The following is a 26,555-nucleotide window of genomic DNA, read 5'->3' as shown; positions in this document are numbered from 1 at the left end:
TCAGAGAGGATCTGTCTGCAGAGAGAAGCATCAATCTGTTCCACTGTCTGAATGAACTGAAGGATCGTTCTCTGGTGGAGCAGATCCAACAGGCCCTGAGTTCAGGAAGTCTCTCCACAGATAAACTGTCTCCTGCTCAGTGGTCAGCTCTGGTCTTCATCTTACTGACATCAGGAAAACATCTGGATGTGTTTGACCTGAAGAAATACTCTGCTTCAGAGGAGGCTCTTCTGAGGCTGCTGCCAGTGGTCAAAGCCTCCAACAAAGCTGTGTGAGTACAGATATAGAGGGATGTGTATGAATATCCTGCTGCTGTTTCTATAGGAGAGAAAGTCCCAGATTCCTACTTCTCTCATTATTTCCTCCTCAGGCTGAGCAGCTGTACCCTCTCAGATGAAGGATGTGCAGCTGTGTCCTCAGCTCTCAGCTCCCAGTCCTCCAGCCTGACACAACTGGACCTGAGTATCTACGGCTCAGGAGTGAAGCAGCTGTCTGATGGACTGCAGAGTCCTCACTGTAAGCTGGAAGCTCTCAGGTCAGGTTTCTCTGCTGTTTCAGCTTCATACAGTCTCTGTGATGCAATAATCTGAAAACATCTTCACATCTGCTTTAAATCCACAAAGTAAAACGTCTCCAGATCTGTGTCCCTTTCCTCTGATCTAGTCTGCAACAACCCAAAGCTTGGGCTGGTGTAATTCTAAATGGTATCAAAGTTTTGTAAAAGTACAACAGTTACATATAAGAAGAAAAAAGATTTACAGAAATCTTGAGGTAGAACATTGACACACAGCCCTTTTTAACCTTAAAAGAGGTTAAGTAAAGGGCACACAAAAAGAAGAAAACATGTGAATTTTTCTTTAATTAAAAGTAGTTGGCGGGCTTATTAAAATCATATATCTGTGGATCAGCCTTCATGAATCCCTAATAAAGTGTTTCTGTGTATAGTGAGATATTTGTGGGCGATGGGAGACATTTTCATCATCTCTGCTGTGGATTAGTAATTAAAGTCCATTAAGACATGAATATAAAACACCAAGAATGGAACCATAGTGCACATCACCAGATTCAGAGACTCCTCAGTAGAAGTTACAGAGATATTGTGGCTGCAGAGCAGCTTCACATCATTACTGTCCCTTATGTGACTGTTCTTATTAAATGTGACTGAATGTGAGACTGTTTAACATCTTCTCCTCAGGCTGAGCGTCTGTAACCTCTCAGATGAAGGATGTGCAGCTCTGTCCTCAGCTCTCAGCTCCCAGTCCTCCAGCCTGACACAACTGGACCTGAGTAACAACAACCTGCAGGATTCAGGGGTGAAGCAGGTGTCTGCTGGCCTGAAGAGTCCAAACTGCAGACTGGAAACTCTCAGGTAACAGAACACCTGTGGATGCTCTTTGTATGATTGTTCCAGCAGCTTTATGTAGCATATGTATCACCAATACACACTTTTTACACTACTGGACCAGTTCTAGGTTCTAATGGAGTGGGGTAACAAATAAAATTGAGCCAGAGACCAGGGGTCCATTTCACAAAGCAGGTTCAACCAACTCTGAGTCTATTCCTGATCTCTGAGTTGATCTACTCTGAGATGGAAAACTCTGAGTTTTCGGTTCCAGAAACGCTGATTTGAATGAGGTTAATCAACTCTGAGTAGGTTCACCTTGAGTTTAGCGCGTGCGCCACAACTTTAAAAAGCCAGCATCAATGGAGCCCCGATTCGACGAGTCACCATGGCAACGGGGAAGAGGAGGGGCTACATATTTTACAAACATCGAATTGGAAATCTTAATGCGCTCATACGGCGAGTTTCAATACGTTTTTAGAAATAAGTGCAACACCGTTGCAGCAGCAAAAGGGTAAGTTTAAATGTAGTCCTTTGCAATCACAATAATATTACAGGGAAACTGCTTGAATGGTAGCCCATTCATTTATTTCATTTAGGTGCAATCCCGCGGAGGAGAAGCGCACTGTGCAGCAGTTTAAGATGAAATATAAAAGCATTGTTCAAACAGGTGAGACCTCGGCATGGAGGCTCATTCTGATCATGTTTTACACTGTAAAATAAATATTAAGTGGCTATTTCACTGTGCAGTTGTTTTATCCCCAACATAATGCTGTTTTCACACACATAAACTATGTCTTCTCATCTATATCATGTTCTGTTAAATAATTAAGCCTATTTAAACTAACACAGACTTCTACTGAGCCAACAGAAAGAAGGCAGATGCCCGTAAAACGGGTGGTGCCCAGCACCGCCACCTCTAACGGGAGGGCAGTGGCTGAGGGAATCCACCCCCAAGACACGAGTGCCTTTATAAAATATAATAGGCCTACATATGTCTTTTTTAAGCCTATTCATACAAATATTTATTTGTCTTTTGTCCCAACAAAATTCTGATGGTGCCACTCAAAAAGATTGTCTGTAAATGCAAAAACATCTATGCGCGGTCTGATAAATATCTCCCGACGAATATTTATTTCTCTGCGCAGTAAGTAAAGCAAAGAAACGCATGACTGCGGTTGGTAATGTTGCCAATGTAAGGACGGATTATGTTGTGTATATAAATGATGGACTGTGACGTGAAACGGTACCGCTCAAAGAGAAAATTGTCTGGAAATGCTAAAACATCTATGCGCGGTCTGATGATCTCCCGACGAATATTCAATTCTCTGCGCAATAATGCTGCACCTTCATCCACGGGATCGTTGATAAACGGACATGCCATGTTCGTGAAAAAAGTCGCCTCTTACTGTATATAAATCTTATATATTATAAATCGACTTCTAGAACTAGAAGTACTACCTGCTACGCCAAAACTCGCTCTGCTGACTGAATGAATGAGGAAATCAAATGTCGTGTGTGGCTGAAAGAGGGCGGAGACAGAAAATGAGGTACCTCCATGCCGAGGTCTCACCTGTTTGAACAATGTTTTTATATTCCATCTACAATCATTGTAAATATTTTTTTTTAAATGATCAAATCAAATTTGTTAATTTATTAATGAATTATTATTTTTAATTAATTTAAAAAGAAGCAACAGTGTAGATAAGTTAAAAAATATTTCATGCATAGACACATGAGAACAGAAATGTTTTTAACCTGGATTTAAAAATGTCTACATTTGGTGAAAGTTTAATCTCCACTGGCAGTTTGTTCCACTTGTTTGCAGCAGAACAGCTAAATGCTGCTTCTCCATGTTTAGTCTGGACTCTGGACTGGACCAGCTGACCTGAGTCCTTGGATCTAAGAGCTCTGCTGGCTTTATATTCTCTGAACAGATCACAGATGTAAACCATCAGCAGGCTTTTAAAATCTATTCTGTGACTGACTGGAAGCCAGAGTAAAGATTTTAAAGCTGCTGTGATGTGTTCAGATCTCTTAGTCCGGGTTAAAACTCCAGCAGCAGCGTTCTGGATGAGCTGCAGATGTTTAATGCTCTTTGTGGGAAGTCCAGTTAAAAGAGCGTTACAGTGATGGAGTCTGCTGGAGATGAATGCATGGATGAGTTTCTCCTGGAAACCTTTAATTCTGTTGATGTTTCTGAGATGGTAAAAAGCTGCCTTGGTGACAGCTTTGATGTGGCTGCTGAAAGTCAGATCTGAGTCTATCAACACTCCGAGGTTACCAACTTGGTCAGTGATTGTAAGGTCCCGAGTCTCAAGATATTTACCAACGCTGACCCTCTTCTCTTTGCTACCAAACAGAATGATCTCAGTTTGGTCTTCATTTAACTGTAGAAAATTCTCTCTCATCCAGGTGTTTACTTCCTCCAGACACCGACACAGTATGTCTGCTGGGCTGCAGTCGCCATGGTGACAGAGACACATAAAGTTGTGTATCGTCTGCATAACTGTGATAATTGATGTTAAAGTTCTGCAATATCTGACCCAAAGGGAGCATATACAAGTTAAACAGAAGAGGTCCAAGAATTGACCCCTGGGGGACTCCACAAGTCATGGCCACTCGCTCAGATTCATATTTCCATATTTCTATCTGAACAGGACTCAGTGGGGAGTGGCTGCAGGTGTTCGGGGCTAAAATGGCAGCAGAAATCAGGTCCATCCACGTGTGTGTAGTTTGATTGTGACTCAGATTTCTGAAGACACAGAGTCAGTAATGTGAGACAGTTGCAGACATTCAGCTTCAGCTTCAGAGCAGTTCTCTCAGAGTTTCTGTTGTTGTGTGTGTCTGCAGCCTGTCAGGCTGTCTGATCACAGAGGAAGGCTGTGCTTCTCTGGCTGAAGCTGTGACCTCCAACCCCAAATCCCACCTGAGAGAGCTGGACCTGAGCTACAACCATCCAGGAGCCTCAGGAGAGAAGCTGCTGAGGGCTGCACTGAAGGATCCACACACACTCAGGTATGGAGAGGCCTGCTGCAGCCTCACAGTGTCTGACAGAGGAGGCAGAGCTGGGAACATGTTCTCTGTGCTGCACTCAGCCCTGTGCTTCTGCTTCCTGCTGAGTGTTACATGAACAGTCACACATGTAGGAGCCTGTTTCCTTTGCTCACAGCACTAACGCTGGTTGGACATGAACAGCAGATATTTGTGGAGGAGGTCTCCAAGGAGAACATCTGCAGGAACAACAGTGAGAAGTGTCTGTTGGTCCTCTGACCCTGGATCAGACGCACAGATGGGTCCAGGACATGTTAGCCTAGCTTAGCACAAAGATTTCTAGAACCATGTTCAGCGTACATCTGGAAATGCGTACATGTGGGTTAGAGCTGCGTCCTGAGAGAGGATCTGGATGTTTGGCTGCCCTGAAACCTTCTGAGAGGAGGAGTCAGCAGAAACAATGTGACCATCAGGAGAGACCATGATGTCAGAGACTGAAGAGAGTTCAGCTCAGTGTTTAAAGCTCATATTTGGCTTCAGAAAGGAGAGAAAAATCAAAGTGAAAACTCTTCCAAAGGTGAAGAGTTGAATTCAGAGACAGAAACTTCATCATCTCCATCATCTGACTGCAGAAAACATTTAGTTTGAACTTGTTTTTTATTGGGTTTTCAGCGCTGACGTTCAGTTTCTACACTTTTCTCTATCCAGCTGGAGATGATAATTACACACATTATATCCAAATTAAGATCAAAAGCAAACAAGAGACCAACAGAACAAATATCCACTCCCAATGAAATGCATGAAACATCCATCCATCCACCTTCTCCACCCGCTGAATCCGTCGGGGGGGCCGGAGCCCCTCCCAGCGGGGCCAGAGGTGGGGTTCACCCTGGACAGGTCGCCATCCATCACAGGGCCACATTAAATATGTTAAATCAAATATACACATTCAGACATTCATATGTACAAGCCCACACAGAAATAAGTGCTGAGGAGAGCAGCACTGAAACATTGTGAGGCTCTGTGTGGATGATGGGAAACAGGTGGCAGAGCAGGAAGGCTAAGCAGGCTCATTGTGTTCATAAAGAGCCGACAGGACTCCAGCGGTTAGTAAAGATGGACTTTAGGAGCCTTCATAGATCTGTAATGTGCTCCATCTGATGGAGGCCCCAAACCTTCTGGATCCAGATGTTATATGAAGGGGGGGTTCAGCCATCTAATAGTTCTGCAGCTCAGTGCTGCTACAGTAATATATTTACAGATGTTTCTCTGGCCTCCCATTCAGCCCTTTAGGCATCACTCCTAATAGAGCCACAGCAGCATCCCGAGGTACAGAGCATCAGATACCTCTCCCCAGAGTGTCTTTACTTTGGGACAGAAGCAGAATATATGGCTATGACTGGCAGCATGTGCTCCACCGTTCCTCCAGCATCAGCTGGAATGGGACCGGCTCATTCTAGATGCTATTTCTGGAGTCCTGAAACATGTGACAGTTATTTTCCTGCTTTCAGGGTGGAGCCTGCTGGAGAACGATGGCTGACACCAGGGCTGAGGAAGTGTGAGTGTGTTCTTCATCTGATTCATGACATCCAGCCATCGCCACACTGTCACATCACTCATTGATCAAAGTGAACAGATGATGGATCAATAACTGCAGCTGGACTGTGTTTGTTCTCTCCTTCAGATTCCTGCCGACTCACAATCGACACAAACACAGTGGACAGGAAACTGAAACTGTCTGACAACAACAGGAGGGTGACACGTGTGGAGCAGGTTCAGTCATATCCTGATCATCCAGACAGGTTTGATGACTGGCCTCAGCTGCTGTGTAGAAATGTTCTGACTGGTCGCTGTTACTGGGAGGTCGAGTGGAGAGGAAGAGTTAATATATCAGTGAGTTACAGAGGAATCAGCAGGAGAGGAGAAGACTGTGTGTTTGGATGGAATGATCAGTCCTGGAGTCTGAGCTGCTCTGATGGAGGTAAATACGCTGTCAGGCACAATAACAGAGTAACACACATCCCCTCCTCCTCCTCCTCCTCCTCTCTCTTTGACAAATTCAAGGCCATGTTATATGGCCCTCAGAGAGCAGCAGTGTATGTGGACCGTCCTGCTGGCACTCTGTCCTTCTACAGAGTCTCCTCTGACACACTGATCCACCTCCACACCTTCAGCACCACATTCACTGAAGAACCTCTGCATCCTGGATTTGGGCTCTGGTCCAGTTTAAGGTTGTCATATGGTTCCTGGTTGTCTCTGTGCTGAGTATACAGAGTGTCCTCCTGTCAGAGAATCCCTGCTGAACAGATAGTTCAGGCTGTTCATGTCTGTCTCTTTCACTCAGAAACACCTTTTCAGATTCATGGACTCAGTCAGTTTCTGTGTGAAACTCTTCTGAATGATTCCTTGGAAACTTCTTCCTCTTCCGGTCCTTTAAAGATGGAAGCTGCCATTCTTCCAGGAAGTTGTTTTTCTGTGTGTTTCCAGTCAAAGCTTCACACTGAGACCATTCAGCTGCTGTCAGCTGCAGTTAGTTTGCTGCACATGTGACAAACTGATACTTTTAATGTAGAATTTCTATGTAAAAAAAAAAAAGTTTAAAAATGAGATGAAATAATTTGCAGTGTGCTTGTGAACATGAAAGCATATTTCTGAAATATGTGCTTGATACCCTGAACTATAAGTGGATGTCTGGGCTTTGCCATCAGTGCTGTAATTCAGGACTTTACCTTTAGAAGCCTCCTAAGATGATGTTTGTTGTGATTTATAAATATCATGTCAAAATAAAACTGAAGTGAATTTGACTGAATTGTGCTTTTATTTGCACCGGAAATAGTTTTATCTCCACGCTGCAGCACGTCCGAATGAATAGAAGCCAAGTGTGTGAAAATAAAAGCTCCAATGAAGAATATTAGCAAAAAAATGACTGAAAACAGCTTTGAGCTGTAGTTCCTGTGGGTGAGTGATGCCACGAGCTGAGCTTGTGTAGCGTTTAAAGTACGGCACGTCCCATCATACGTGGCTGCTAAACAGGAGCGAGCATAAAGAGACCCAAAGTGATCCGTTTTCATACTTAAGGTTTCAGTTTCATCCCATCTTTGGTCTGTGAAATGTGCATTTCTGAGTTGTGTTTCAACACTGTAAGCAGGTGGCATAGCTTTGCTTGGATCTTAATCAGACTGATTGTAATTTGAGCGGCAGGTAAGTTTGGTAAAATAAAGCCAGATATCAGAGTCTTTGTTGGAGAAATATTTTCAGCCACAACTCTGGCCGACATTGTTAGTAAAAGGAAAGAAAAAGCAAGTGAATGAAAACTTACTAAAGCAAGAGTTTTCCCTTTGGAGAATTAAATAACAGAGTAATTAACAGAGTTTCTCAGAGTTTGGGGCTGGTTAGGTGCTTTTGAATGGATTCTCCCATTGCATTCTGGGTCCCTGCGAGAGGCCAAAAGACAGCTGATACTAATATTCTTCTCAGCACTGATGAGTTGTAATAATAATAATAAATGAAGTAAAGAAAGAAGAGAGGAAGAGACTGGGCCGGCACATTTCCCATCATGCCTGTGTGTGGCAGAGGAAAAGCCGAAGGAGGTGAAGCAGCCCGAGTTCTCCCACCTTGACCAACTGAAACTGCTAACTGGTAAAAAAAAACATGTGACCACCCAAGTGCGCCCAGAGCTCCCTAAAACCCAAGTATGTGAGACGCCCACTCCCCAAACACAAAATTAATTTAATTCATTACAAACCAATTTATCCTAAACAACTCAAATTAAACAAAAATGCTAATTATCAACCAAAAACTAAGCAAATAATGTAAAATAAATCTAAATTCTATGGCTTAACTAGAAATAAAGAAATGGCTGCTACAACCAGAGTCCCACAAACGGACCACCGGCTGCGGGGTCCGGGGGGCTAAAATGAGGGGTTTCTCAGTGGAGTCTGGTGGCTGAGAGCGAAGCCGTCAGCTGCTGCTTTAAGCGGCTGCTCGACACCAACTACAGCAGAGGAAACATCCCAGATGTAGCGGACACTGGAGTTTCTGCAGGTGGCCTTTTAGGCGTGCTGAAGGGGTTTTTGGGGTTCACTCCTCAGCTGCTGGACTCCTGTCTGCTCCTCCAAAGCCTGAAACTTTCTGCTGCAGCTAACCCTTAAAACATGGAGCTAACTTTCCTGTTAGCTGGAACATTTCAGAGTTCTCCTCAGACTGGATTCAGTGGGCATAAAGGTGTCTTTAACAGAGAGCTCTCTGGATTCATCTCTGTGCTTCAGCCCATCAGGGGGCGGGGCCTGTTCCAAACTCTCCCATTGGTTACTGCTCGTGACGTCAGAGACGGACAGAGCTGCTACTGGCTCCTGCAGCCGGAGCAGCGGAAGTGTTTCTGGAGGAACGGCAGCAGAGCCGCTGGTAATGTTCACAGCTTCTGTTCTACACCTCAGAGTTTATAAAACTCATACAGCACCATCAGAACACATGGTCACCACATGGACCTTTAGGAGTTCAGGCTTTCTGAACACACACATCAGTTCCATCCAGATGTTTTCCACATCTTTTCAGGGTTTCCTGCTGTGGCTTCATAACTCAGATGGAATCAGTCAGTGAGAAACACAGCCGGCTGTGAGAGAAAGTAAAGGTGTTCACCGAGGCTGAACCTGAGTGTTGCTCCCTTCAGTTGGAATCACCAACACAAGTCCTTCCTCTCATGCACGGGCGTTTATCTGCACAACACTGTGGTCAGTCTGTGAGAACTGGAGAAATGAAAACAAACAAATCATAAAGTGAACTTCACAGGATACAAAGCCTCTCCACAGAGAAGAAACATTAAAGAAACATCTCCAGCACAGACAGCTTCCATAATGCGCTCCATTTGCCTGCAACGTGCCGTGTTTGCATGCAGTGAAGCAGGTGATGTGACAGCGTCGCTGCAGCATCTGAAACACGTGGGAACATCATGTGAACACTCTGCAGACCTCACTGGCCGCGTTAACTCAAGGGCAGCGAGAAAGGAAACTTCCAGCGCTGGGTCTCATCCAAACCTCCGAAGCCTTATTCAGCAGCTGCATGACGTCATCTTCTGAGTAACACGCAGCTGAGGAGCTCTGCTGCTGTGGGCTGATGCGTCTGAATAAGGCCCCGCCCCTCTACAACACAGCAACACTCCTTCCACTGTTGGAACATCTCTCCGGGACGTGGTTTACAGCTCAAACATATAAACCCAACAAGCAAATAGCACAGGTGTAACTTTTCTTTGTCCTCTGCTGCTTCTCCTGCTCTGGTAAAACCCACCGGCCCCCGCCCAGCCCATCCTGGTGCTATACCAGTCCCTGTGCTTACAGGAGATGGGCCCACAGTTCTTCCTGTCTAACAAAGAAACAAAGAAACACAAAACTAACAATTACTAACCTACAAATAAACTCTGTCAATAACCCCCCAAAATATAAAGTAAACTCAGAAAACATCTGAACCAAATTCAAAGTAATGAAGATCAGGAATAAACAGCTCCAACAGTATTTATGTTTCCAGGATTTATTTTACCGACTCACAGCTCACAGCTCTCTCTCCCTCTCGGCTTTATTTGGAAGGAAGCGGGAGTTCCTACATTCTGTGCATAATTATTTTATTCTAATGGTGCAGAGTTGAATGTTAGAATATTATTACTTTGCACTATAGTTCAGGTTATTTAAATGTTCTATTTGTGCACAGTTTCATACATTTTATTATAATTTTGCACTGTTTCACACTGAATGTTCATTTATTGGCTGTTTGGGTTATTAGAATTTATTTAGAGAGAAAGAAAGAAAAATAAATGTTTGGCCTTGGAGACTTCTGGACTTTTAGCCTTTTTCACAATGATTTGGGACGTGCTTTGGAGAGTATCCCATCACTACATTGAAATGTGGGAAATCTTTATGAAATTAAGTTTTATGATGGAAGAGAGCAGTCATATTAATACTTTAACAACACTGTCATAGATAGATAGATCAGTTTCAAACTAAACTTCTCCTAAAGGTTGTTGTACTTTGTCAGTCTGAATGTTTTACTGACAGCATTGTTGTCCCGTTGTGTCTGAAATGGAGGGAAATCTGTTCCAAAGTCATTTTGTTCATATGATGAAGGCAGCCAGCTGCAGTCTGCAGATTCAGTCTTTATGCTGTGAGCAGGGCGTTTCTGCCCTCTAGTGGCCACAGGTGGTATCTACAGAAAAGGTAAAGCTGGAGATGTTACAACTGACTGACACTTCCGGTGGTACCTTTCACAATAAAACGCTGTTAACGCTGTGCTGCACCTCACAGACGTAATATAAAGCTGTTTGATCTGATAACAGCGGAAACTTGTTTTACTCAGGAGTGACTGAATGTAAATAAGTTGATGGCCTCTTTGTGTGAAAGGCGCAGGTTTTTTCTTCAAGTGTAAACTAAGCTACAGCTAACGCTAGCTAGTTAGCAGCAGTTAGCTAGCATCTCTGTTAGCTCCGGTTATATTTGGTTTAAAGGTTAAGCAGAGAATGAGTGAATGTGGTGCTAAAACGTGGCTACTTCATGTGACAGTAAATTGAAACAGAGCAGACTTTATAGTTCTCGCTGTACCATGGTGCTGGTGATCTGACTTCCGGTTAAATCATGAAGCATTGCTTGATGTAGCTGTGCGGTTTAACCGCTAGAGGGCAGTAATAACGGCCGTTTCATTTCCCAGCGCTTCTTCATGGCAGATATGAATGAATAAACACACACAATAAGGTCTGTGGAACACAAACATGATGCATGATGAACTTCTCCACTGTAACATGTGTTTAGGTAGAATTAAGACTCTTCTGAGGCTCCAACAACTTTCTGCTTTCAGCCTTTCTGCTGCTCAGGATGCAGAAGCTGCAAACTCTCCTGAAAAACCAGCTGACTGTCACAGGAAGACACGATGAGACAGAGACTCCTCCCACTAAGGAAGAGACTCCTCCTCCTAACAGACTCCTCTCCCTGAGGCAGAGACTCCTCCCCCTGAGGAAGAGACTCATCCTCCTAACAGACTCCTCCCCCTAAGAGACTCCTCCCCCTGAGGCAGACACTACTCCCCCTGAGGCAGAGACTCCTCCCACTGAGGAAGAGACTCATCCTCCTAACAGACTCCTCCCCCTAAGAGACTCCTCCCCCTGAGGCAGAGACTCCTCCCACTGAGGAAGAGACTCCTCCCCCTAAGAGACTCCTCCCACTGAGGAAGAGACTCCTCCCCCTAAGAGAATCCTCCCCCTAAGAGACTCCTCCCACTGAGAGACTCCTCCCACTGAGAGAATCCTCCCCCTAACAGACTCCTCCCACTGAGAGACTCCTCCCCCTAAGAGACTCCTCCCACTGAGAGACTCCTCCCTCTGAGAGACTCCTCCCACTGAGAGACTCCTCCCTCTGAGAGACTCCTCCCCCTAAGAGACTCCTCCCCCTGAGAGACTCCTCCCACTGAGGCAGAGACTCCTCCCTCTAAGACAGAGACTCCTCCCCCTGAGGCAGAGACTCCTCCTCCTAAAAGACTCCTCCCCCTAAGACAGAGACTCCTCCCCCTAAGAGACTCCTCCCCCTGAGGCAGAGACTCCTCCCACTGAGACAGAGACTCCTCCCACTAAGGAAGAGACTCCTCCTCCTAACAGACTCCTCCCACTGAGGAAGAGACTCCTCCTCCTAACAGACTCCTCCCCCTAAGACAGAGACTCCTCCCACTGAGGAAGAGACTCCTCCCACTGAGGAAGAGACTCCTCCTCCTAACAGACTCCTCCCCCTGAGGCAGCGACTCCTCCCACTGAGGAAGAGACTCCTCCCCCTGAGGCAGAGACTCCTCCCACTGAGGAAGAGACTCCTCCTCCTAACAGACTCCTCCCCCTAAGAGACTCCTCCCCCTGAGGCAGAGACTCCTCCCCCTAAGAGACTCCTCCCCCTAAGACAGAGATTCCTCCCCCTAAGAGACTCCTCCCCCTGAGACAGAGACTCCTCCCCCTAAGAGACTCCTCCCCCTGAGACAGAGACTCCTCCCACTGAGGAAGAGACTCCTCCCCCTGAGGAAGAGACTCCTCCCCCTGAGGCAGAGACTCCTCCCACTGAGGAAGATACTCCTCTTCCTAACAGACTCCTCCCCCTAAGAGACTCCTCCCCCTGAGGCAGAGACTCCTCCCCCTAAGACAGAGATTCCTCCCCCTAAGAGACTCCTCCCCCTGAGACAGAGACTCCTCCCCCTAAGAGACTCCTCCCCCTGAGGCAGAGACTCCTCCCCCTGAGAGACTCCTCCCCCTGAGGCAGAGACTCCTCCCCCTGAGGCAGAGACTCCTCCCCCTGAGAGACTCCTCCCCCTGAGGCAGAGACTCCTCCCACTGAGGAAGAGACTCCTCCCCCTGAGACAGAGACTCCTCCCTCTAAGAGACTCCTCGCCCTGAGGCAGAGACTCCTCCCACTGAGACAGAGACTCCTCCCACTAAGGAAGAGACTCCTCCTCCTAACAGACTCCTCCCACTGAGGAAGAGACTCCTCCTCCTAACAGACTCCTCCCCCTAAGACAGAGACTCCTCCCACTGAGGAAGAGACTCCTCCCACTGAGGAAGAGACTCCTCCTCCTAACAGACTCCTCCCCCTGAGGCAGCGACTCCTCCCACTGAGGAAGAGACTCCTCCCCCTGAGGCAGAGACTCCTCCCACTGAGGAAGAGACTCCTCCTCCTAACAGACTCCTCCCCCTAAGAGACTCCTCCCCCTGAGGCAGAGACTCCTCCCCCTAAGAGACTCCTCCCCCTAAGACAGAGATTCCTCCCCCTAAGAGACTCCTCCCCCTGAGACAGAGACTCCTCCCCCTAAGAGACTCCTCCCCCTGAGGCAGAGACTCCTCCCACTGAGGAAGAGACTCCTCTTCCTAACAGACTCCTCCCCCTAAGAGACTCCTCCCCCTGAGACAGAGACTCCTCCCCCTAAGAGACTCCTCCCCCTGAGGCAGAGACTCCTCCCCCTAAGACAGAGATTCCTCCCCCTAAGAGACTCCTCCCCCTGAGACAGAGACTCCTCCCCCTAAGAGACTCCTCCCCCTGAGGCAGAGACTCCTCCCCCTGAGAGACTCCTCCCCCTGAGGCAGAGACTCCTCCCCCTGAGGCAGAGACTCCTCCCCCTGAGAGACTCCTCCCCCTGAGGCAGAGACTCCTCCCACTGAGGAAGAGACTCCTCCCCCTGAGACAGAGACTCCTCCCTCTGAGAGACTCCTCCCCCTAAGAGACTCCTCCCACTAAGACAGAGACTCCTCCCCCTGAGGAAGAGACTCCTCCCACTGAGGAAGAGACTCCTCCCCCTGAGGCAGAGACTCCTCCCACTGAGGAAGAGACTCCTCCTCCTAACAGACTCCTCCCCCTAAGACAGAGACTCCTCCCCCTAAGAGACTCCTCCCCCTGAGGCAGAGACTCCTCCCCCTGAGGCAGAGACTCCTCCCCCTGAGGCAGAGACTCCTCCCCCTGAGAGACTCCTCCCCCTGAGAGACTCCTCCCCCTGAGAGACTCCTCCCCCTGAGGCAGAGACTCCTCCCACTGAGGAAGAGACTCCTCCTCCTAACAGACTCCTCCCCCTAAGAGACTCCTCCCCCTGAGACAGAGACTCCTCCAACTGAGGAAGAGACTCCTCCCCCTGAGGCAGAGACTCCTCCCCCTAAGAGACTCCTCCCCCTAAGAGACTCCTCCCGCTGAGAGACTCCTCCCCATGAGAGACTCCTCCCCCTGAGGCAGAGACTCCTCCCACTGAGGAAGAGACTCCTCCCCCTGAGACAGAGACTCCTCCCTCCGAGAGACTCCTCCCCCTGAGAGACTCCTCCCCCTGAGACAGAGACTCCTCCCTCTGAGAGACTCCTGCCCCTAAGAGACTCCTCCCACTAAGACAGAGACTCCTCCCACTGAGAGACTCCTCCCCCTGAGACAGAGACTCCTCCCCCTAAGAGACTCCTCCCACTAAGACAGAGACTCCTCCCACCAAGGAAGAGACTCCTCCCTCTGAGAGACTCCTCCCCCTGAGACAGAGACTCCTCCCTCTGAGAGACTCCTCCCCCTAAGAGACTCCTCCCACTAAGACAGAGACTCCTCCCCCTGAGGCAGAGACTCCTCCCACTGAGGAAGAGACTCCTCCTCCTAAGAGACTCCTCCCCCTAACAGACTCCTCCCCTGATGACAGAGACTCCACCCCCTAATGACAGAGACTCCTCCAACTGAGGAAGAGACTCGTCCTCCTAACAGACTCCTCCCCCTGAGAAAGAGACTCCTCCTCCTAACAGACTCCTCCCCCTAAGAGACTCCTCCCCCTAAGACAGAGACTCCTCCTCCTAACAGACTCCTCCCCCTAAGAGACTCCTCCCCCTAAGACAGAGACTCCTCCCCCTGAGAGACTCCTCCCCCTGAGGCAGAGACTCCTCCCACTGAGGAAGAGACTCCTCCCCCAAGAGACTCCTCCCCCTAACAGACTCCTCCCCCTAAGGCAGAGACTCCTCCCCCCGAGAGACTCCTCCCCCTAAGAGACTCCTCCCCCTAAGACAGAGACTCCTCCCCCTAAGAGACTCCTCCCCCTGAGAGACTCCTCCCCCTGAGAGACTCCTCCCCCCGAGAGACTCCTCCCCCTAAGAGACTCCTCCCCCTAAGACAGAGACTCCTCCCCCTAAGAGACTCCTCCCCCTGAGAGACTCCTCCCCCTGAGAGACTCCTCCCCCTGAGAGACTCCTCCCCCTGAGGCAGAGACTCCTCCCACTGAGGAAGAGACTCCTCCCCCAAGAGACTCCTCCCCCTAACAGACTCCTCCCCCTGATGACAGAGACTCCTCCCCCTGAGGCAGAGACTCCTCCCACTGAGGAAGAGACTCCTCCCCCAAGAGACTCCTCCCCCTAACAGACTCCACCCCCTGAGACAGAGACTCCTCCCCTAATGACAGAGACTCCTCCCCCCGAGAGACTCCTCCTCCTAACAGACTCCTCCCCCTAAGAGACTCCTCCCCCTAAGACAGAGACTCCTCCTCCTAACAGACTCCTCCCCCTAAGACAGAGACTCCTCCCCCTGAGAGACTCCTCCCACTGAGAGACTCCTCCCACTGAGAGACTCCTCCCCCTAAGGCAGAGACTCCTTCCCCCGAGAGACTCCTCCCACTGAGAGACTCCTCCCCCTAACAGACTCCTCCTCCTAACAGACTCCTCCCCCTAAGACAGAGACTCCTCCCCCTAAGAGACTCCACCCCCTAACAGACTCCTCCCCCTGAGGCAGAGACTCCTCCCACTGAGAGACTGCTCCCCCTTAGGCAGAGACTCCTCCCAGACTCCTGGGAGTGCTAGTGCACGTGTGTGTGCACGTGTGTAGGTGCACGTGCTAGTGCACGTTTATGCGTGTGCACGCGTGTGTCTAAGTGTGTGCACGTGTGTAGTAGCATGTGCATGTGCACGTGTGTGTGTAAGTGTGTGTGTGCACGTGCTAGTGCATGTGTGTGCACGTGTGTGCGCACGTGTGTGCACGTGCTAGCGCACGTGTGTGTAAGTGTTTTTGTGCATGTGTGTGTGTGCAAGTGTGTGCACGTGTGTGCACGTGTGTAGGTGTACGTGCGTGCACGTGTGTAAGTGTGTGTAGGTGCACGTGTGTAGGTGCACGTGTGTGTGCATATGTGTATTAATGTGCACGTGTGTGCATATGTGTATGCATGTGCACGTGCTAGTGCACGTGTGTGTGTGCACGTTTATGCGTGTGCACGTGCTAATGCACGTGCGTGTGCACATGTGTAGGTGCACGTGCGTGTGCACGTGTGTAAGTGTGTGCACGTGTGTGTGCATATGTGTATTAATGTGCACGTGCTAGTGCACGTGTGTGTGCACGTTTATGCGTGTGCACGCTGTAGGTGCACGTGCGTGTGTACGTGTGGGCTCAAACATTGAGCTGTCGGAACAAAGGGTGAATTTAATCTGGAACAAAGACATTTCGGGCTGTAGGATCAATGGGAAATTTTCGGAATATTGACGGGTCGGACCAAAGGGGCGTCGGAGAAATGACATGTTACCAAAAACGGACAGGACTTGGGCTCCAGGAAAAGCCAAAAACCTGTTTTCACCAGTACAATTAGTCAATAACTCCTGGAACTTTGGATTACGGACAACTTTGGAACTTGGACCAAGGAGAAACTTTCCCACTGCGCGCTGGAGGACAGCAGGAACTGTCGCCGTTACACGCGGAAAATTGTTAGACAAAGGAAGAAAGGAACCAGTCGTTTGAGGGTATGTACGGCAAAATGCCAGAAGATTAGGAACTTTTTCGTTGGAGAAAAATATTTGGATTATTTAGAAGCAAGTTTGGTTCGTGTTTTTTTTTTTTTTTTTTGTGATTTAATTAACGACCAAACAATTGGAAGCACCAAAAGCAGTTTATTTTTGGAAGGAAACCCGACATTTAAGTTTGAAAGGAAAGGAAAAAACACACACAAATCATTTTTTAAGCAAAAATCTGTATTTCGTCTTAACTCCGGAAAAGAACGCTATTCCGGGGTTTCTTTCTCAAACAAGCCGACCCCGGGTTAGGACGATTTCAGACCAGAGCGTGGCAGCGAGACAACGGCAGTTATCAGGCGCTGTGTTCTACTTGGCTTTTCACACCGGACAGTCTGCGGCCGCGGTAGTTCCGCTCCAGCCCTGTCTGCATTCCCCATCCATTTCAACGGGACACCGCCGGCCGCCGCCGGCCGCTGCCGTCCAAATTCCGCTCGAGTTCTATTTTCCAAAAGCAGCGCGGGACGGAGGCGTCTCCCGCGCTGCTACTGCCCGACTACCGCCGCGTCTGTGTGCAAGGACAGATCTGTTTCCATGTATTTTCACCTCCGCCGGTGATATATAATTAAGGAGAACCGAGCTCCAGGCCCTCCATCCACACCTGTGTACCCACACTTAAGCACCCCTCCCCGGCCTAAGAATCCAGTCCGCACCGCCTGGAGCTCAACGACCCTGGTACTGTAGAAAGAAGAAAAAAAGATTATAAAGAACCGAGCTCCAGGCCCTCCATCCACTCCTGTGTACCCACACTTAAGCACCCCTCCCCGGCCTAACGATCCAGTCCGCACCCCCTGGAGCTCCACGCCCCTGGTACTGTAAAAAGAAGAAAAAAAGATTATAAAGAACCGAGCTCCAGGCCCTCCATCCACACCTGTGTACCCACACTTAAGCACCCCTCCCCGGCCTAACGATCCAGTCCGCACCGCCTGGAGCTCCACGCCCCTGGTACTATAAAACACTTTGAATTTTTTTTTTAGTCACCAGGCTGCCTGGTCCAGGCACACTCACCCGAACTCAAGCAGCCCTTCCCGGGCATGGAGCTCTGGTCCTTCCCGACCAGAGCTCCATGTAATTTTTTATTTTTTTTAAGAGTCACCAGGCTCCAGGGCCTCTGCAAGTGATTTAGCAGCAGGTTCTCCACAAACATGCGGTGCGCGATAGGGGAGGGGCGACCGTCCTCCGGCCGCACCCCAGCCCCGTCACGAACGGCTCTCCGCACCGGCCGAAGATCCGCGGCGCTGCGGTATCGTTACGTCTAGGCTGTTTTGGAGTTTATTGGACATTGAAATGTCTGAAAGAAAGAAAGAAAAGTACGAGGCGTTGCCCCGGGAACAGGAGCGCGTGCGGCTCGCCTGTGTCTCTGACAGGTGCGCGCTCACTTTGGCTGCTTAAAACTGCACTATGACTTTGACTGCGCTCCACTGTCTCCAACAAACGCTCGCTGTTCAGAAAGTAGAGGCGACCTCTGGGCTCAGAGGCAATTTGTAAGAAAAATGTGCGGCAGAGCTCAATGAGCGTGACTTTGTGTGAAAGAGGACACGTTTTCCTACATTTTAAGGGATCATTTCTTTCTGGCAGTTAAACTGTATGAAAGTTATAGTTTGAATAGTTGTTTGAAAAGCTAAACAGGTTGAAATTTATCAGCACGCGATTTGGCATCAGACTGAAGTGGGCGATGAGCTGTGGGTGAAGGTGGGACCCGCACACTGAAAGTGTAGCTACGGCTCACGCATAGATTAATGCTGCGCCAGTGAATTTTTGATCCTTGGCGGCGCTTGTGTGTGAGGGACAAGCACGAGGAAGGAAAAAACAAACCGAGCATAAGGAGAGAGCCCAGCCATGTGAGCGGTGAGATGCAAAGCACAGAGGAAATTCTAAAGAAAAAAAGAATCGAGGATAAAGTGTGCGAGAGGGAGTGCTGCATGGTGTATATCGCTGACATTGACGGGGCTGGATAATGGTAGCTTACTGTGGAAACTCCGGTGAGTGATATCAATGATATGTGAAGCTAATGGCTAGCAAGATCGTTTGCTAGCGTATTTAAAAAATAAAGTATTAAAAAAAAAAAAAAGTTTTTGCTCTATTTTTGTATCTTTTAAAGCAAAGAGAGGAAAAAAAGAAAAAAAATATCGTTTGCTAGCGTATTTAAAAAACAAAGTATTTTTTTTAAAAAACATGTTTTTGCACTATTTTGTATCTTTTAAAGCAAAGAGAGGAAAAAAAAGAAAAAGTTCGTTTGCTAGCAAGATCGTTTGCTAGCAAGATCGTTTGCTAGCAAGAATGTTTGCTAGCAAGAATGTTTGCTAGCAAGATCGTTTGCTAGCAAGAATGTTTGCTAGCAAGAATGTTTGCTAGCAAGATCGTTTGCTAGCAAGATCGTTTGCTAGCAAGAATGTTTGCTAGCAAGATCGTTTGCTAGCAAGAATGTTTGCTAGCAAGATCGTCGGCAAGCGTTTAATTCATGATGTTATTTAGTAAAATGTATGCATTATTTCATATTGAAATTGTTGTTAAAATTGATTACATGTTAAAAGATGTTACTGTGTTACCTAGAGAATGCTCTAATTTTACAAGTGGAGATTTGAGAAAATTCCTGCCTAAAGACTGTTAAAAATAATTTCTTTGGGAGATTATCTCCATTTACAAGTTTAGAAAAAAATGTAAACTTGATGAGGAGACTGGCCAAAATGTAAAGTCATTTTTTAAATGTAAAAAAAATATATATATATTTTTACATTACAAAAAAAAAATTACAAAAAAAAAAAAAAAGAGTAATGTGAGATAAAATATTCATCGGCGTTAAATAATTGACAAGTTAACGCGATAGTAACGAGTTAACTCGCCCAGCCCTATTTTTTTAATATATTTGAACAAACACTGATTATTACATGTTGATGCAAACTTCTGTGACCACATTTATCAGTTTGTTCATACGTTTTTCCGGTTCTGGTCCCATCCAGTTGTGGCAGTTTTTACCAGCGTGTCAACGTAAAGTTAAATGTGCCCTGAAGAAGAAGTTCCAGTGTGTGTTTGAGGGGATTCCTAAAGCAGGAAAGCCAACCCTTCTGAATCAGATCTACACAGAGCTCTACATCACAGAGGGAGGGAGCGGAGAGGTCAATGATGAACATGAGGTCAGACAGATTGAAGCAGCATCCAGGAAAGCAGGCAGAGCAGAAACATCCATCAGACAGGAAGACATCTTTAAAGGCCCACCTGGAAGAGATGAACCAATCAGAACAGTGATGACAAAGGGAGTGGCTGGCATTGGGAAAACAGTCTTAACACAGAAGTTCACTCTGGACTGGGCTGAAGGCAAAGCCAACCAGGACATCCACTTCATGTTTCCATTCACTTTCAGAGAGCTGAATGTGCTGAGAGAGAGAAAGTTCAGCTTGGTGGAGCTTGTTCATCACTTCTTTACTGAGACCAAAGCAGCAGGAATCTGCAGCTTTGAACAGTTCCAGGTCGTGTTCATCTTTGACGGTCTGGATGAGTGTCGACTTCCTCTGGACTTCCACAGCAAGGAGCCCCTGGCTGATGCTACAGAGCCCACCTCAGTGGATGTGCTGCTGACAAGCCTCATCAGGGGGAAGCTGCTTCCCTCTGCTCGCCTCTGGATAACCACACGACCTGCAGCAGCCAATCAGATCCCTGCTGGCTGTGTTGGCATGGTGACAGAGGTCAGAGGGTTCACTGAGCCACAGAAGGAGGAGTACTTCAGGAGGAGATTCAGAGATTCAGAGCAGGCCAGCAGGATCATCTCCCACATCCAGACATCCCGAAGCCTCCACATCATGTGCCACATCCCGGTCTTCTGCTGGATCACTGCTACAGTTCTGGAGGATGTGTTGGACACCAGAGAGGGAGCAGAGCTGCCCAGCACCCTGACTGAGATGTACATCCACTTCCTGGTGGTTCAGGCCAAAGTGAAGAAGCTCAAGTATGAAGGAGGAGCTGAGACAGATCCACACTGGAGTCCAGAGAGCAGGAAGATGATTGAGTCTCTGGGAAAACTGGCTTTTGAGCAGCTGCAGAAAGGAAAGCTGATCTTCTATGAATCAGACCTGACAGAGTGTGGCATCGATATCTCAGCAGCCTCAGTGTACTCAGGAGTGTTCACACAGATCTTTAGAGAGGAGAGAGGGCTGTACCAGGAGAAGGTGTTCTGCTTCATCCATCTGAGTGTTCAGGAGTTTCTGGCTGCTCTTCATGTGCATCTGACCTTCAGCAACTCTGGACTCAACCTGATGGAGGAACAACTAAAGTCTCAGGAGTCTGAAACACTAACAGAGACTCTCTTCCATCAGAGTGCTGTGAACAAGGCCTTAGAGAGTCCAAACGGACACCTGGACCTGTTCCTCCGCTTCCTCCTGGGTCTTTCCCTGCAGACCAATCAGAGGCTCCTACGAGGCCTGCTGACACAGACAGGAAGTAGCTCACAGACCAATCAGGAAACAGTCTGTTACATCAAGAAGAAGATCAGAGAGGATCTGTCTGCAGAGAGAAGCATCAATCTGTTCCACTGTCTGAATGAACTGAATGATCGTTCTCTGGTGGAGCAGATCCAACAGGCCCTGAGTTCAGGAAGTCTCTCCACAGATAAACTGTTTCCTGCTCAGTGGTCAGCTCTGGTCTTCATCTTACTGTCATCAGGAAAACATCTGGATGTGTTTGACCTGAATAAATACTCTGCTTCAGAGGAGGCTCTTCTGAGGCTGCTGCCAGTGGTCAAAGCCTCCAACAAAGCTGTGTGAGTACAGATATAGAGGGATGTGTATGAATATCCTGCTGCTGTTTCTATAGGAGAGAAAGTCCCAGATTCCTACTTCTCTCATTATTTCCTCCTCAGGCTGAGCAGCTGTATCCTCTCAGGTGAAGGATGTGCAGCTGTGTCCTCAGCTCTCAGCTCCCAGTCCTCCAGCCTGACACAACTGGACCTGAGTATCTGCGGCTCAGGAGTGAAGCAGCTGTCTGATGGACTGCAGAGTCCTCACTGTAAGCTGGAAGCTCTCAGGTCAGGTTTCTCTGCTGTTTCAGCTTCATACAGTCTCTGTGATGCAATAATCTGAAAACATCTTCACATCTGCTTTAAATCCACAAAGTAAAACGTCTCCAGATCTGTGTCCCTTTCCTCTGATCTAGTCTGCAACAACCCAAAGCTTGGGCTGGTGTAATTCTAAATGGTATCAAAGTTTTGTAAAAGTACAACAGTTACATATAAGAAGAAAAAAGATTTACAGAAATCTTGAGGTAGAACATTGACACACAGCCCTTTTTAACCTTAAAAGAGGTTAAGTAAAGGGCACACAAAAAGAAGAAAACATGTGAATTTTTCTTTAATTAAAAGTAGTTGGCGGGCTTATTAAAATCATATATCTGTGGATCAGCCTTCATGAATCCCTAATAAAGTGTTTCTGTGTATAGTGAGATATTTGTGGGCGATGGGAGACATTTTCATCATCTCTGCTGTGGATTAGTAATTAAAGTCCATTAAAAACATGAATATAAAACACCAAGAATGGAACCATAGTGCACATCACCAGATTCAGAGACTCCTCAGTAGAAGTTACAGAGATATTGTGGCTGCAGAGCAGCTTCACATCATTACTGTCCCTTATGTGACTGTTCTTATTAAATGTGACTGAATGTAAGACTGTTTAACATCTTCTCCTCAGGCTGAGCGTCTGTAACCTCTCAGATGAAGGATGTGAAGCTCTGTCCTCAGCTCTCAGCTCCCAGTCCTCCAGCCTGACACAACTGGACCTGAGTAACTACAACCTGCAGCAGGATTCAGGGGTGAAGCTGCTGTCTGGACTGCAGAGTCCAACCTGTGGGCTGGAAACTCTCAGGTGAGGCTGTTTTCATGCTGGAGCAGAGTGCTGATAAATGTTAGCCTTTGTTCCCGGTGGGCAGCTCTGAAGTCAGCCCCACCATCAGTCTGATGGGATCAGTTCCTCAGCTTTGTTCCCCATGAAAGCCTCTGCTGTTTGAATCAGATTCTGAGACTGTCTCTGATGAGCTGCAGCTCCAGGGTGGAAAGGCTCAGCCACCGTGTGGACTCCTTGTTTCACTCATGATGCGTCTCTGAGCATAAAAACCACCGCACGGACACGATCACAGGCTTCTAACCCTGATGTTCCCTCTAAGTGGGCTTTCAGTCCACAGTCAGCATTAGAGCTGACTGATTCTGATCCCAGCTGTTCTTTTTCTCTGTAACTGTCTCCTCAGGCTGAGCGTCTGTAACCTCTCAGATGAAGGATGTGCAGCTGTGTCCTCAGCTCTCAGCTCCCAGTCCTCCAGCCTGACACAACTGGACCTGAGTAACAACAACCTGCAGGATTCAGGGCTGAAGCAGGTGTCTGCTGGCCTGAAGAGTCCAAACTGCAGACTGGAAACTCTCAGGTAACAGAACACCTGTGGATGCTCTTTGTATGATTGTTCCAGCAGCTTTAGGCCTCTGACACCACAGGAACTCACCTGAACCTGGAACCTGAACCTGGAACCTGAACCTGGAACCTGAACCTGGAACCTGAACCTGGAACCTGAACCTGAACCTGGAACAACCTGGAAAGTCTTTGTTGCATCATTTGCTCAGTTTCCTTTTGGGCTGCGTTCTCCTCCAGTAAATAATGTAGAGTGCAGATTCCTACAAAGTTCTTTGAGTGAGTTGTCCTCCTGAGCCCACCTGATGGGCGGGGCCAACCAGCTGTAAACAAGCGTTGGACCTGGTTCCTTCTGACTGAACTGATACGCATGACATTACGTTCCCTTTCAGTGGATTCCCTCGCTACAACACATACAGTACGGGACACGTATACTCGCCCCGCAGAGCAGCCGTCAAACCTGGCTCAGAACCGTGTTCAGGCTTCTAGGGGCCCATGATTAAGAGGGGCCCAGAGAGGCCCCCATAAAGTTATAACACTGACAGAAAATAATGTGACACCAAGTTATTAACTAACCTATAGTCACAAATATATTTTATTTACAATGTTCCGGTAACAATAACTTTATTTGTTTTGGAAACATTAAGCCCCCCCCCTCTCTTTTTATGTGAAATGGTTCAGTCCGACTGGATCAGCTGCAGCGCCGCAGCGGGTAAGAAGGCAGAGAAGGCAATATGCCTCAAAGTCAGGTAGCCACACACGAACAGAAAGGAAAAAAAGAGGAGAAGGAAAAGTAGAAGGAACACATTTTTGAAAACCAAAAACGGACTGAAAATAGCATCAAAATGCATAGTTTTCTGTAAAATAGCATCAAAATGCATAGTTTTCTGTAAAATAGCATCGTAAATTCATCATAATTCATCATAAAGCCTCCTGACCGGCTGTTTGGGGCCCATGAAAATAATTGTTAAATCCCTGGCGGCGCCCCTGCTGACGAGCGTCTCAGGTTCACATCAGTGAAATCAGCTTCTTCTTCACTGCTGCTCTCACTGTGGTGCAGAGCATATTTCTATCTGAACAGGACTCAGTGGGGAGTGGCTGCATGTGTTCGGGGCTAAAATGGCAGCAGAAATCAGGTCCATCCACGTGTGTGTAGTGTGATTGTGACTCAGATTTGTGAAGACACAGAGTCAGTAATGTGAGACAGCTGCAGACATTCAGCTTCAGAGCAGTTCTCTCAGAGTTTCTGTTGTTGTGTGTGTCTGCAGCCTGTCAGGCTGTCTGATCACAGAGGAAGGCTGTGCTTCTCTGGCTGAAGCTGTGACCTCCAACCCCAAATCCCATCTGAGAGAGCTGGACCTGAGCTACAACCATCCAGGAGCCTCAGGAGAGAAGCTGCTGAGGGCCGCACTGAAGGATCCACACACACTCAGGTATGGAGAGGCCTGCTGCAGCCTCACAGTGTCTGACAGAGGAGGCAGAGCTGGGAACATGTTCTCTGTGCTGCACTCAGCCCTGTGCTTCTGCTTCCTGCTGAGTGTTACATGAACAGTCACACATGTAGGAGCCTGTTTCCTTTGCTCACAGCACCAACGCTGGTTGGACATGAACAGCAGGTGTTTGTGGAGGAGGTCTCAAGGAGAACATCTGCAGGAACAACAGTGAGAAGTGTCTGTTGGTCCTCTGACCCTGGATCAGACGCACAGATGGGTCCAGGACATGTTAGCCTAGCTTAGCACAAAGATTTCTAGAACCATGTTCAGCGTACATCTGGAAATGCGTACATGTGGGTTAGAGCTGCGTCCTGAGAGAGGATCTGGATGTTTGGCTGCCCTGAAACCTTCTGAGAGGAGTCAGCAGAAACAATGTGACCATCAGGAGAGACCATGATGTCAGAGACTGAAGAGATTTCAGCTCAGTGTTTAAAGCTCATATTTGGCTTCAGAAAGGAGAGAAAAATCAAAGTGAAAATTCTTCCAAAGGTGAAGAGTTGAATTCAGAGACAGAAACTTCATCATCTCCATCATCTGACTGCAGAAAACATTTAGTTTGAACTTGTTTTTTATTGGGTTTTCAGCGCCGACGTTCAGTTTCTGCACTTTTCTCTATCCAGCTGGAGATGATAATTACACACAGTGGCCCTCATTTATCAAACTTGCGTAAGACGAAAAACGTGCGTAGGTCGTGTGTACGTTCTTTTCTGCGCAAAGGTTGGCATTTATCAAATCCATCGTGAGCGCAGGAAAGATGAAATCGCCACGACAGGTCTGAGGCCGTGTACGCACTTTTCCATTTTGACTTGCGGTGACTGCAATACAGCAGCGTCACTAGTGCGTGCTCAGGAGTCGCAACAAATCCCTAGGTTAAAATTACAGACTTATCACTTTAAAGAAGGCCCATGTTTTATTTGACTTCAACATAAATATAAACATAAACGCAAATTAAATAAATTAAACAAGTACAACTCCGTAATTGGAAGAGTGATGGCTCATTATTCAACCGCGCACCCTCACACCGAACAGGAGAGGCGCTTTAACACTGCGCATACGCGCACGCGTGCCACTGTGGAGAGGTGTACAGGGCTCCTAGCTGGATCTGTCTCTCGGCTGCGGGGGGAACCCTATCCGCCCGAAAAGGTATGCAATATTATTATTACATGCGGGGATCTCCATAACATTGCCCAAAAAAATGGAGTGCCATTTCCAGATGTACATCCAGAGGACCCCGCACCCAGAGATCCCTTCCACCAGCCAGCACAGCCAAGAGCGCTCAGGAGGAGAGAGGAACTTATTCAGCGATTCTGACTTTTGGTAAGCATTCTGTTATTCAAGGAAAAAAGAAAGGAGAACAACGATTTCTTTCAGCATTTATTCTGTGACTTCAGTGTTTCATTTATGTCTTTCAATGTAGGCTACTGTCGATAGATTGCATGGTGTGTGTTAAAGCCATCATCCACTTCACGATCTCTGTTTGTCTTTCTAGGACCTCTGTGGTTAACACGGCTGGCCGGTGTGACGCTGCAGACCGGGGGGACAGAGGCAGGCAGACGCTTCGGATGTTGACGGGGCCGCGTATTCGTCGCGCGGGTCAGGTTGCCCGGATGCCACTTCGGATTCATCTGTGAATGAAAATTATTAGTTTGATTAGGAACCTCATTTGTGTTGAATATTAAAGCAACTGTGTTATTTAAACGTCTTGGGTGTGCAGTCATTCTTACCATTCTCGAGCTCTGACATGGGCGCATCAGTGTCAAGTTTCCCTGGCACGCCTGATGAGGACGTAGCTCCGATCAGGCCAGCCACCCTCTCCAAATCCAAACCTGGATCGGACCCCCCCCCCGTTTGTGACATGCTGCGTCGGACAGCTGCGACCTTCTTTTTTTGGCCAATTTCATATCGGACCACTTCTTCCTGATCTTATTGGAGAAAAGGTAAAACATCGCTCAATTTTAGATTTCATTTAATCTGGAGTTTATCACATTTTATTGACCATCACAGTAGGGGAAAATACATAACTTGTCCGGTCTGCGATTTACATCGCCAACGCTGTT

At 47.7% G+C, this 26,555-nt stretch overlaps 2 protein-coding genes across 2 annotated transcripts in view; both read left to right on the top strand.

The window, feature by feature from the left end:
- Positions 1-26,555, top strand: part of LOC142391162 (NACHT, LRR and PYD domains-containing protein 3-like) — a 355,109-nt gene that overhangs the window by 8,376 nt on the left and 320,178 nt on the right. The gene's annotated exons all lie outside the window — the stretch shown is intronic.
- Positions 18,021-24,614, top strand: LOC142391463 (NLR family CARD domain-containing protein 3-like). The gene is made up of 7 exons (XM_075477218.1): positions 18,021-18,071; positions 19,580-21,372; positions 21,472-21,636; positions 22,298-22,471; positions 22,851-23,024; positions 24,274-24,438; positions 24,593-24,614. The coding sequence occupies exons 1-7, from the start codon at positions 18,021-18,023 to the stop codon at positions 24,612-24,614; spliced, it is 2,544 nt and encodes an 847-aa protein (XP_075333333.1).

The sequence above is a fragment of the Odontesthes bonariensis genome, chromosome 11, assembly GCF_027942865.1.
Source record: "Odontesthes bonariensis isolate fOdoBon6 chromosome 11, fOdoBon6.hap1, whole genome shotgun sequence".
Classification (NCBI taxonomy): Eukaryota; Metazoa; Chordata; class Actinopteri; order Atheriniformes; family Atherinopsidae; genus Odontesthes; species Odontesthes bonariensis.
The sequence above is the reverse complement of the archived record's forward strand: the minus strand, read 5'-3'. Positions and strand labels throughout refer to the sequence as shown.

Coding starts and splice junctions, on each gene's coding strand:
- LOC142391463 (XM_075477218.1), top strand. CDS start 18,021: ATGACTTTGACTGCGCTCCACTGTCTCCAACAAACGCTCGCTGTTCAG. Junction 18,072..19,579: donor AAACGCTCGCTGTTCAGAAA/GTAGAGGCGACC, acceptor GGTCCCATCCAG/TTGTGGCAGTTTTTACCAGC. Junction 21,637..22,297: donor TGTAAGCTGGAAGCTCTCAG/GTCAGGTTTCTC, acceptor TCTTCTCCTCAG/GCTGAGCGTCTGTAACCTCT.